This window comes from Elgaria multicarinata, chromosome 3, assembly GCF_023053635.1.
Source record: "Elgaria multicarinata webbii isolate HBS135686 ecotype San Diego chromosome 3, rElgMul1.1.pri, whole genome shotgun sequence".
NCBI classification, from domain to species: domain Eukaryota; kingdom Metazoa; phylum Chordata; class Lepidosauria; order Squamata; family Anguidae; genus Elgaria; species Elgaria multicarinata.
This window is the reverse complement of record NC_086173.1, coordinates 72,816,192-72,828,963: the sequence shown is the minus strand read 5'-3', so window position 1 is coordinate 72,828,963 and position 12,772 is coordinate 72,816,192. Positions and strand designations below refer to the sequence as shown.

Here is a 12,772-nt window from a genome sequence, read left to right as displayed (position 1 = left end):
CAGTTGGAACCAGGGTGGTTTCTATGGGAATTTGGCAACTCCAGCTGTAATTCTCACATTTCCTAATGCTTAAACCTGCAACGGCATCAGTGCAGCTGTCTTGAATACCCTGAAATAGTTCTGTTCCATCCCTATCCAGGTTGAGGGCCACACTAGTAGTGATGTGCAATGTGTTTTTGTGTTTGTTTTTGAATGCAAATAACAGCCACTTGATAATTATCAGGGCTGCAGCAGGTGGGGGTGGGGGATTTAATCTTTTCTTCCCCTGGTTTGCCCCTAAAAGACCATTGTTCCTTTGAAGAGGCTATTTGCATTGGGAGGAAATTGCCCCTTGAAGGCCAGTTTGGTCTGGATCTCATGGTAAAGGCTCCACCCAGCCTAATACCCTGAATTATCCAAATGCTCAGATAAGCAGAGCATCTGGGTGGAGGATCATCTGCACAGTTCTATAAGCCTCATTCCAGAATACTCCCATCTTTCCTGGCTTAACACCTTCACACTGAGAGAGAAGAACTGTCCCGCCTTCAGGCCCCCCAAACCTCCCTTCTTTCCCCGTCCTGCACAGTGGCTGAATACCAATGCCCTGAACCCCTCTAGGTACAAACACCGGGAATTACAATTAATTTCTTCAGACAGTGGGAGGGAGGCATATGTGTTAGCAGAAAGAAAGAAAGAAAGAAAGAAAGAAAGAAAGGAAAGAAAGGGGAAATTGCATACAATGACTGCGTTGTTGAGTGCCTGGCTTCTCATCTTCCTCTCAGACTGTGACCTGAGCAATCTTCAGGACATGCAAGAAGATGATGGGGATGCCAAAGAAGGCATCAGTTTGGAGCTGTCAAGGAGTCAGTCAGCTAAAAGCGTAAGTCCGATCAGCCCCCAATTCCCCATTACCAATCGTATGAAATGGCCTCACACCAAATCAGACCACTGGTCCTTCTAGCATTGTATTGACTACAGTTTAGCCACTATGGAGGCTTTGAATGGACAAGTTTAGCTTGTTTTCCAGCTAAATTTGTCCATTCCAAGCCTCTATAGCTGTTTGCTTCCAAAGCGTGACTTGTTAAAGCCCTTTCCCAGTAAAAATAAAATGAGTGAGTCAGAGGGCAACGGCTGTGGCAAGGGCTGCATTAGGGTCAGCAGGGGCCACATGCAGCTCATCCCTGGTCTACACCAACGGGCTGAGTCTCAGAAGCGTTTTAGACAGGAGTCGTTCCCAGAGTTGCCTGGAGAAGCTGGGAACCAAACCCAGGACCCTCTGCATGAAAGCATGTATTCTCCCCTTCCCTTCCCCTCCTAGTGAAAGCTCTAAAGTAGCTGTGACTGGTTATGGCGGAGCTCTCCGAGTACTCGGTGTCTGGAGTATTGCTGCACAGTAGACCTTGTTTCATATGCAGACAGGAAGAGACAAGTAGTAAGAAGCAAAGGGCTATGGGGCACATGAACCTATAATGAAGGGGTGGGCAACTTGAGATTCTCCAGATGTTTCAGCCTACAACTCCCACCAGCTCTAGCCAGCATTGTCAATGGTGGGAGCTGTAGGCCAAAACATCTGGAGGGTCTCAAGTTGCCCACTCCTGTGCAATGTCTGCAAAACACAGCTTACCATGCACATGAGCTAATACATTTTAATTGCCCTGTGTAGTTTCTAGGGCCATAATTAGATTAGGTGGGCCTCGCTGGGGAGAGCATTCCATAATCGAGGTGGGGGGCCATCACCGGAAAGGCTCTCTTCCTCATTGCTATGCTTTGAACCTCTCTCTGAGACACAGGTGCAGGCTGGAGAAAGACTTTTTTTCCCCAGAGTGCTGATGAACAGATTGTGCAAGCTTTTGTTGTTTCAAAAACCTGTTTGGTCAGAAGCAATGACAGGGCAAAAGAAACGTGTGTATACTCTGCCATGGGACGTGCAGCCTTCCCCAAATTGCTTTCAACTCTTACAATAAACAATTAGATTTTCTGTCTCTAGCTGACGGGAAGGTTTGGTGGCAATTTGTCTTGTCTGGGGAGAGAGGAGATACTGACTTGATTTGCATGAAATGCTAAACCACCATTGATTAATTAACCCATGGGTTGATCTAGAGTTATCCGAAGGTTGTTTAACCCTCACCTAACACACGCTGCCTGGGTACGCATGATACAACAAGCTACAGGGCATGCCCGCTGTGGCTTGCATATTCAAAATGGTGGCCTGCATGTGGTGCAAAGCCCACAAGTCAATTCACTTGTGGTGGCTTAGCATTACGTATAAACCGGCCCACTGTAAGAAGCACACAACTTGCCCATCTCTTGTCCTGAGGGGATTGTTTATGTGGGGGGTGGGGAGAACCACTTATTTTGAACAGGACTCTCTAAGGGGCTAGCCCTACATAGTTATGTCCCTGTGCTCCCAGTTGGTGCTTCAAAGTACAACCAGACCCACAGTCAAGACTATGTTAGTTTTTTTACCCTGGCGCACTCCGGTGCATAAAACAAGCAACAGGCCATGAAGCTCCCCAGTCTGCATTGGTCCTCAATCAGACATGGCAGAAGAGGGCAACCAGCCTGGCCAGAAGCCCTCTGTGCTCATGGACTCTCAAGAGAGTTAGAGAAGTTGCCCTGCATAAGCACATCCATGTGCAAAGGTGAGTAGCCACAATGTTGTGCAACCTGCGTCATCCATGCAACTTCCCCCTGTTTGTTTGTTTCCTCACAGGTTTCTGGGGAGCCTCCTCCTCCACTGCCCACTACTCCACCTCCAGAAGATTACTATGAGGAAGCCCTGCCACTGGGCCCAGGCAAAGCCCCTGAGTACATTACATCCCACAGTAAGTCTCTTTGGGGCCTGGAGAGGGAGAGAAACAGCCAGCTGTCTATGTCTTGCCACCGCTTTGCATTCCGGCACTCCCATATCAGCCTAAGAAAATAAAGGCCCCTCCCAGGTGTCTGACAAGTGACAAGCATTCTAATTTATATGCTCCAGGGAGGGAAATGGCACTGGGGGGGTGGGGTTGTCACACTCCTTTTCCTGCTTCCTCGCCCTCCCCCAGTCTCACAGATGCCACAAGCAGTTGTTTGCTCAGGCTTGCCTGGAAATGTACCAGAAAACCCTACGTGGCAGGAATGTGAGGGGGGCCTGGCTAAGAACAATCTCTCCCTCTCTCTGTCTGTCTCTCAGCTTGTCTGAGATTAGGGGAAGGCGGAGAAAAGAACCTAAACACCTGCTCTCGTTTTTCTGGACTGGAATAAAAGCCGAGCCCTGATAGCCCTCTGAAACAACTTCCTGCTTCCCAGGGCATAAAAGGAAAACGATAAGATTTCTTGGGGAGCTGGGTGTCTCATGGCATCAGTGGTGGCAGCAGCAGGAATGAATGAGGCCTGCCGTCCAAGACTCTGGGGAAAGGCTGCCCTTAGAAAAGTCCCAGAAAAGACAAGAAGGGGCGGCTGTGGAGAGGGGTTGAGGAAGGCAAGTTTAGGCTTTGGGCGTCTGTCTGTCATATGCTTTGAGCTCTGGTGGGATGTCCTTAGGGGGCTTGTCGACCCCTCTTCTTATTGCCTCTTTGTTAACATGAGTAAAAGCTTTGCTGTGTAGTCCTTTAAAGTTGGCCTGATAAACTAGGCCCGTTTCTGCACCACCTTCCAGTGAAGTCATCCCTGCAGCCTTTGTGGCACAGGGAGAACCCACACACTGGATTCCTTGATGGTCTGAAATATTCCATCTGCTCTCCATACAGACAGCTCCAGTCCCCCCAACTCAATAGAGGATGGCTATTATGAGGATGCCGACAGCAACTACCCAGTCACCAGAATGAATGGAGAACAGAAAAACTCTTGTAAGTAGCACTGAAAAGTTATGGGCTGTGTAACCACAGCAGGAATGGAATCCTCCGACGGTTAAGTACTGAGCAGTTGGCCCAGGGAAATGAGAAGAAGGCAGGCAGTCCAAGGGCATCACAAACTCTTAGACTACAACATCTCTGTTGTAGTCTGCATTTTGCAGGGAATAATAAATGAAGAATACAAAATTATCTTGCCCTCACATGGTGTAACACTGCCTTCCCCACCTGGTTTTGGACTTCACCTCCAATCGGCCCCAGTGGGTGGTAAGGAATGCTGGGACTTGTAGGCTGGAACATCTGAAGGGCACCAGTTTGAGGAAGAGCTGCTGTAACAAATAAGGGACTGTGAACTTATGGCACGGCAGCTTTCCCAAGCCTGGTCCCTTTCCAATGTGTTGGACTACAACTCTCATCATTCCCAGCTAGCACCAGATCGGGGAAGGCTGGCCTATAGTAAGACGGAGCAACTTGTTCAGTAATGTGGGCTGTATGGTGCAACTATTGTTCATGTTTATCCACACATAATTTTCAATATTCCTATTAAACTGTGGTAGTCTAGAAATGTATCCCTTAAATGTTAAGGATTGCTTCAAGGTCCATATGTAGCCAACAGGTTCCATATTTGCAGAACATTTAGAGAATGATTACAGCTACCTTGAGCTTTGAATTGTATAAATAACCTGAACTGGAATATCACTCTAATATGAACCACAGTGGTGTTTTGATTTTGATTTTTTTAAAAATAAAAAAAACACTAGAAAAACTTAACTGGGAAAGATGCAGCAAAAGAATTGAACTTTTGTAAATTCAAATAGTGGATATAAAACAAAACAGCCTATAGCATATGGAGGACATGTTAGCAAGCATGTGCCTGTTCAGCTTATGGAAATCTGATTACAGTTGAAATAGAATGCATGTCTGCAAATTGCTTCCCCATAGATCAGCCTTCCCCAACCTGGTACCCTTGAGATGCTTTGGACTTCTCCCATAGATAAACCCCTTGTGGAGATGGGACTGAAACCTTTACTTGCTTTGCTCCAACCCAGCAGGTTCTATCCAGGTATTTGCAATACCGGGAGCCCCAAATGCCAGTCCAGAAGTTGTTCTACATCAGAGCTGGAACTTCGCCTGCACAGGTGTACTTGGACAGAAATGGAAGGAAATGCATATTGTATGTGATTCAGAAACCGCTCTGTGGGGCAGAAGTCCCCACCTGCCAGACCTCTGGCTTAAAACACGCATACATGCAGTCAGGAGCAGTAGCCCCTTAAGTAGAGATGGCATTCCTCTGCATATAAGGTATTGGTGATCTCTGGCACCTCCAGGTAGGACACGAAAAACTCCTGCCTGAAACCCTGGAGAGCCATTGCTGCCAGTCAGTGTCGACAATGCTGAGCTAGATGGACCAAGGGTCTGACTGAGTAGGCACTTTTTTCTCATTCCTGTGATGTTGACAGTGGCATCCTGGGTGACTTGGGTCTCTCTGCTTCCTTGTAGACAATGACTCTGATGCAATGAGCAGCTCCTACGAGTCTTACGATGAGGAGGAGGAGGATGGGAAAGGCCAGAGGTTAACACACCAGTGGCCATCAGAGGAAGCTTCCATGAACCTGGTGAAGGACTGCAGGATTTGTGCTTTCCTGTTGCGCAAGAAGCGCTTTGGGCAGTGGGCCAAGCAGCTGACGGTCATCAAGGACAACAAACTGTTGGTGAGTCTGTGGCTTGCGGAGTGCCAGAGTGTGCATGTGTAGAAGAGCCAGGTATAGGGTGATCATATGGAAAGGAGCACAGGGCTCCTGTATCTTTAACAGTTGTATAGAAATGGGAATTTCAGTAGGTGTCATTTCTATGCAGGAAGCACCTGGTGAAAATCCCTCTTCATCACAACAGTGAAAGCTGCAGATTCAAAAGAAAGCAGGGCTCCTGCGGCTTTAACGGTTGTGATGAAGAGGGAATTTCACTAGGTGCTGCGTGCATACAAATAATACCTGCTGAAATTTCCTTTTCTATACAACTGTTAAAAGATACAGGAGCCCTGCCCAACTTTCCATGTGGTCACCCTAGCGAGGTGTGTTTTGGGAAGGAAACTGAGAGCATCTCGCTAATGAGCCAAAGATGGCTTGGGACCAGTTTCTTTTGCAGTCCTAAGCATGACAAGGGACTCTTCTGGGGACTGGCAGTGTGGCTGGTAGATTTGGCTACTTTAAAAGGGGGCAGGGGAAGGAAGGAAAGAGGCATAGGATGGAACTGGTTAATAAGCCCCATCACTGCATGACCCTCCTTGCCCATCCAGTCAAAGGAGTTATGCACTATGCCGGTGTGATAGGCCGAGAGGAACATTTTTGACACATCCTTTGTCCTAGCGTAGATCTGGTCTATAACCTGTTACCATGTGAAGTTTTACATGCCAAGCTTCAAGCCCTAGAAAAGAACTGCGGGTGGGGGAAGTGAGTTGAATCCTTTCTCCCCACTTGACATTTTCCTGCTTCAACTCCCTCCCACTCCATGGAGGTCCAAAAGGAAACATACATTTGGAGCTCCCTTTGGGATGGGGGAGGGGAGCTGCTGAGACGATGCTTTAGAGTGGGGAAAAGACCAACCGTCCCACTCACTGATTTTCCGATCCCTGTCACCTCTCCGGAAATGGCGTTTCCTAGCACACATCCGGACATAAATTCCGGCTTGTCCTCAAGTCAAATGGAAAAACTTAAATAAGGTTTGTGCATTTCTTTACCATTTTTGGGTTTTGCTGTAATAAAGGCTCTGGTTTGAATGCTGTGTATTTGACTGGTTAAATCAGGAGTGGGCACTTTGCGGCCCTCCAGACATTTTGGCTTACAACTCACGTCAGCCCTAGGCCTAATCTACACTTGCCATTTATCCCAGGGTAGTCACGTGATCCCCCCTGCACGTCCAAATGATGCACAGCTGATCCTGGGGTGAACCAGGGACAAGCACTCAGTTCTCCCGGGATAGCTGGGACTGCTTTTTCCTCATTTTCCCCCACCATCTCAGGACCATCCCAAGCTCTGCAGGTGGTGTGGCTCTCCCTCCTGGGGTCCTCCCTCTTCCCCGCAAGTAGCAGGGCTCAGGAAACAGGCACAGAGCTGTGCAGGGGGAGTCCGTGGACATTGGGGGTGACGGGGAGAGCATTTTTGCCATCTTTGGGATGGTGCTCGTGTCTTCCAGTGCTGAGTTTGTTGTTGTTTGTTTTAAATGTCACCTTCGCACAGGATCGCGCCTGCGCAATTGCGCAAATGTCTCTTCTTTTTTTAAAAAAAGTATGTCACCCCGGAACGTGCCTCTTTACTTCCCGGACATCTTGCTGGCGTTTGGCCCCTGGGGGACAATCCCAGAAGTGGAAAACGCCGTGATCGTCCCTCCCCACAGGGCTGCAGGTGTAGATGAGCCCCTAGTCAGCCTAGCCACCGGTGAGCGATCATGGGAGTTACAGGCCAAAGCCTCTGGAGAGCCCATCCCTGGGTTAAGTGGTGGGAATTCCTGAATGTTTTTCTTCTTTCCGCTTCTACGCTGACCCACCACCACCACCACCACCAAGAAACCCCCTCAGCTTCCTGCTTGTTCTTCTCAGGCTGAGAGGAGACGTGAAAAGGGCGGGAAAACCCAGCCTGGCTGAACGCTGAACTTTTCTTCCTTCCCACTATTAGTGTTACAAGAGCTCCAAGCACAGGCAGCCCCACCTTGAGGTGCCCCTGAGCGTGTGCAGCGTGGTCTACGTGCCAAAGGACGGACGGCGCAAGAAGCACGAGCTGCGCTTCTCCCTGCCGGGAGCCGAGGCCTTGGTGTTGGCAGTGCAGAGCAAAGAGCAAGCGGACGAGTGGCTGAAGGTACTGCTGCTCTCAGCCACAGGGGAGCACGACTGGGGCGGGGCACCTCCCAACCCCCTCTTCTTCCACGGCCCCTTGTTTATCCTATATGTATTTTTTTTGTTTTAAGAAATGAAGCCAAATAGTGCCCTCGGTGTGTATGGCTCTCCTCTCTTTGAGGTGGGCAAGAGTGGCCTGGGTCCCGTGGGAAAAATGCTGTTATCTCTCTGCTGGGGAGGGGGCTTTCCTACCAGTCTTCTTATCTTGCCTGCCGGACTGCAACCCCAGCTGTGGAGCTGCGGAGAGAGAAAAATCCCAGCTGGGAGGGGCAGCCCCCCCCCCCAGCTATAGTCTGGACTTGCGTGGTGGCTCGGGAGGAGCTGTTTGCTTACTCCCACCCCACCCCACCCACACGCACACACACTCTTTCCTGCTTTTGTTCTCAAGCTGCACAGATTCTGTAGGAAGCCGTAGAGGTGATTAAGTCACCAACTCAGCCCAATCCCTGCGTCTGGGAAAGGTGGAATTTTAAGTACTACTTGATGGCATTGTCTTCTCTTTCCTCCTCCGCTCCTCACAACCTCTGAGGACAAGTTACTCCTACTGACAGTTTGGGCTGGGGTGGGTGGGTTCTTTTCTCCATTTGATGCCTGATAGTCTCTGTTCCTCTCTCGCTCTTGAAATGAGGTACGATTTTTCGTCATACAACAATGTGAACCGCCCAGAGAGCTTCGGCTATTGGGCGGTATAAAAATGTAATAAATAAATAAATAAATAAATGGGGAATCTCTCCGGCGTTCCCCCAACCTAGCGCTCTCCAGATGTTTTAGGATTGCAACCCCCATCATCTCCAGCCAGCATGGCTGTTAGGTGTGCTCTCTGGGGATGATGGGGTTTGTAGTCCCGGCATAACTGGAGGACACCAGGTTGGGAAGCCTGGAATTCAGGTGTGATGGTTAGACTAGTGTCAGACCAGGCGTTGGGTGACCTCAAACTAGTCGCTGTTACTGTGAGGACAGAATTCCAGGGGTGAAGAGAGAGGATTGTGTATATTATCATGAGCTTCTTGGAGGAAAGGTCAAATTTAAATATAGCCAATGTAACCCCTTTAAGAATTTATTTTTTTATTTCAATTAGATCCCACCTTTTCTCCCAAGGAGCTCAAGGTGGCATTCTCCCCTGCCCCAGCCCATTTTATCCACACAACAACCCTGTGAGGTAGGGTAGACTGAGAGAGACTGACTGCCCCAAGGTCACCCAGCGAGCTTCAGAGCTGAGTTGGGATTTGAACCTGGGTTTCCCTGATCCTAGTGCAACACTCTAACAGGCAAGACCAAAACAGGCGTGTCAGGGCCATCATTCAGATGTCCACCCCAGTCACATGCAAGGCAAGGGGCGAAGGATCTAATGGTAAAAAGGTTTGCATGGGAAAGCATCACTGAGCCCTCCCTTTTACTCTCCTCTGCCTGTTGCCTGAGCCCTTTTCTCTATTCCTGGGTCCAATACCAGAAGGGAACCAAGAATGGAGAAAAGCAGCTGGAGCGATGGGCTACAGGGAGTTTAGGGTTAGGAATGGGGATGGTTCAGCATCCCTCCCCTGCACATTCTTTTTTATTGTAAAAGTAGGACACATACACACACCTCCCACTTTACATGTCAATGGGTCAGACATGTGAAAAGGAACTGTCATGTCTAGTTTAGGCCTTTAGGTTCAAAAGAACAGTTAAAGAGCAAGCAAGCGAGAGTGATAAGTGGACATCTGCTTTCCTGAGCAAGTACGATCCCCTGTTCCAGAGAATCCTCACACTCATTCATGGTCACACTTGTTCAAAATTGTAACTGGCCTCCAGCACGGATTTTTTTTTGGGGGGGGGGCGATAGAAGAGGTTGTCCAAAGCATGCAGATGAGGACCTGCAAGAAGGGACATACTGCCAGCCCAGGTAGATGCAGAAAGCCAACTGCTGGCAACCTCTGTGGGTTAGACCTCTGTATTGTTGGGTGAGCCCTATGGGGGTAATTCTTGTTTAGCGGTACAGATTAGGAAAGAAAGTGAGGATGCAGTTGTGAGGATGCCTTCTTGCCTGGAACTCTCTTTGGGGTAAGAGGAAGTTCTATTCTGGGAAGAGGAAAGTGCCTTGTTCCTAAAGAGGGTAAGAATAGCCCTGCTGGATCTAACCAAAGGTTCACCCTAATCTAGGAGTCCTGATTCCAATAAAATACCAGCAAAACACTTTTGGGATGTCTATAGGAAGGAAGGAAGGAAGGAAGGAAGGAAACAGCCCTGCCCTATTTGTCTCCTGAATCATCTGCCACCCGGAGGCATACTGTTCTATGTGGAGGTTCCATTTACCTACCGTGGTTAATATCCATGGTTAGAGCCATCCTTTATGACTTGGTTTTCTTACTTTTTCAATCTAAGCTAATGAGCATTGCCTCATTATGTGGCGGCAATTCCTTCTGTAGCACTGAAACACCAGGCAGAAGTGAGCAGTTTAAGCGACGCAGCGGCAGTTTTGTGCTCATGCGCTCTAATGCGTCTCTGCCATGGACAGTGGGTGGTGTTCTCTCTATGGAAGGCAGCTGATGGATCTCTCCAGCTCAACATTGTGCACAAAGGGACAGTTGCTTTTTTGTTTGCCTGTTCTGTCGCCTGCCCACACCTTTCCAGGCTCCAAGAGAGACATTATCTCCTATTGGGATTCATGCTGTTTGGCGGATTGAGCTGGAAGAAGCATGATGAAATGTATAAACTAGGCTGTGTTTATTAGAATTCTGAGTAGAGGGATTGAAGAGGTTGCATGTACTTTGTAGTTCCGTTTATTTTCTGTCTTGGCAGAGCAAGTGTTCCTTGGCTTGAGTACTGTCAGGAACATCGACGTTTAAAAACCTCTGTTCCTCCCTGTATCCTTGGTTGTTTTGAGAACGTTCAATTCTTGCCCTCGGAACGTATGTCGCTGGCTCTAAGTGCTCCCACCCTGCTGGCCTGCGATGCAACTCTTAAAGCCCTCCCTTCCTCGGAACGTGAAATGCTCAATTGGCCCTGATCCAGTAGACAGTCCGGGACACTGGCTAAACCCAACTTGCCCTAGAGAAATTGCCTCCTTCGAAATAAAATACCTGAGCAGATAACTTTGATTCAGCTAAACCTGTTATGAGGCCTGAAGATAACCTAGTGCATACTGACAGGGTGCGATGTGGGTGTGTTGAGGAAATAAAGGAGAGGCAGCTGTCCTGTACCTCCAGTCCTAACTGGAATCTGCTTTTTTAAAAAATAAAAGAAAACTTGTCTCAACATCCTCAGCTGAAATGTTATAGAAACTGGAGATGGGAAGAGCAAAAATCTTTGCCATCCAGCCAGTGAATTGACTAGATACTAATGAGCCTTTGTGATCTCTCCCCGTTCCCTCCCTCCTTCTCAACTGCTGGTTGAGTTAAATTAGTACCAAATGCTAAAATTGGCCTTATTTAGGTCAGGGATAGCCAGTGTCTATATTTTCAGGGTCTGCTTTATTCTCCCAACAGTTGTCCAGGAAGGGTACTTTGCTGTGCAGATTTACCTTGTCATGAATGGACAGGCTCCATAAAGTTGGTACCAGTTTAAGACAGTGATGGGTTTCACATTTATGGAGAACATGTACTCTGGAATAGCGGAGCATTATATGCAAAATCCCAAAGAGAGATGTAAAATTATGGCATGGATTCACTCCCCCCGACCAAGTTGAACACTTTTTCTTTTCTTTTTCCTTACAAGAGGGAGAATGGGCAAACATTTTACAATACCCTTGATTAAAATTTGGTAGGATCACCCAGGGTCCACAAAAATAACTCCTGGAACCAGCTGCTAATTGGCCACCGCTAATATTAAAGGAAGAAATGTCCTTTACAAGAGAAGAGTGTAATGAATCTGCTGTTTCATCCCTTCTTTAAGCCAACTAAACCAGGACGAGAAATCTGTGAGTGGGGGGGGGGGGAAGCCATTGCAAGATGGTTTGCAATGACGTACGCCCTTTTGTTAAAGCTGAGGGACATATCAGTGTTTCCAGTGTTTGACACTCACTATTCTCTCCTGACAGGTGATAAAGGAAGTGAGCAGTCCCAATGGAGGAGGGCCGAGTGGGACCGAGGTTCCTACATCTCCTATGCTAACATGCAAGATGGACCATGACAAGGTAGTTTCTTTGGTTTTCACTCTCTCTCAGGGGAAAATGAGCTGTGGCGTTAATTGTGTGAATGCCATTAACGTGTACAGCTTTTCTTATGAAAACAGCGGTTGTGGGGGGGCCCAGGCAGCATTGGGACTGTGAGAGTGGAGAGGGGGAGTGTAATCTCTCCCCACCCCCACCATGGCCTCAATGGAAATCATATCCACTTGCTCTTTGCATTGGGAGGGAAGCTTGCATCCTGATGCAAATAGCAGCTTGGGGCGGGCAGGATTTTCATTGGGATAATGGCAAGTAGGGAAGGGTTAAAAACCCTCCCACCCATCCCCATGGACTTGATGCAACTTAGGCTCTTCTGCTAACACTATAATCATAGAATAGTAGAGTTGGAAGGGCCTATAAGGCTATGAGTCCAATAAGTCATGTCTAGTTTGGTCCTAACTGGAAAACCTTAGGGATTTGGCCAATGGGGTCATAATACCAACGGTAGAGCCACATTTTGACTACCATGTACGAAACTCATTGTGAGGGGGGTGGAATGTGCTAGAGGAGAGACCTTGCTCCAACATAGTTTCTTTTGAGGGGAGAGCAGCAATCTTCCTTGGCATGGCTTGAGAGCGAGGGCAGCGGAAGACTCGGGTGCTGGGTAACAAACTGCAACACTGCAGATGGAGATGCCCAGCAACTGACCCAACGTCCATTCTGTGGGTGCTATTTTGGATATGGACAAGGATCGCTTCCTTCAGCGATGCTCTTGGCTCAATGGAGGCTATTAGAGGGGGTAAGCAATTGGGCCTGGAGAGGAGGTAGCAGGCAAAAAGAGGAACAGGAAGCGACTGGACTTGTGCTCTTCTCCCTTGCCCAGAGGTCATCTCAGGACAAACATACCTCTGACTCTGACAGTGTGGCAACAGCCGAAAACTGCTCTTCTGTGGCTCGGAGGGAGGCCCATGAGCAAGGTGAGTCCCT

The 12,772-nt window shown here is 48.4% G+C and overlaps 1 protein-coding gene across 1 annotated transcript in view; it reads left to right on the top strand.

Annotated features, from left to right (window-relative positions):
* The window catches only part of AFAP1L1 (actin filament associated protein 1 like 1), an 85,288-nt gene that overhangs the window by 55,600 nt on the left and 16,916 nt on the right, over nucleotides 1-12,772 (top strand). Inside the window, exons 4-10 of the mRNA XM_063120588.1 lie at nucleotides 762-859; nucleotides 2,693-2,804; nucleotides 3,711-3,809; nucleotides 5,313-5,524; nucleotides 7,484-7,663; nucleotides 11,717-11,812; nucleotides 12,669-12,762. Coding sequence (XP_062976658.1) covers nucleotides 762-859; nucleotides 2,693-2,804; nucleotides 3,711-3,809; nucleotides 5,313-5,524; nucleotides 7,484-7,663; nucleotides 11,717-11,812; nucleotides 12,669-12,762 — 891 coding nt within the window. The remainder of the gene's footprint in view (nucleotides 1-761; nucleotides 860-2,692; nucleotides 2,805-3,710; nucleotides 3,810-5,312; nucleotides 5,525-7,483; nucleotides 7,664-11,716; nucleotides 11,813-12,668; nucleotides 12,763-12,772) is intronic.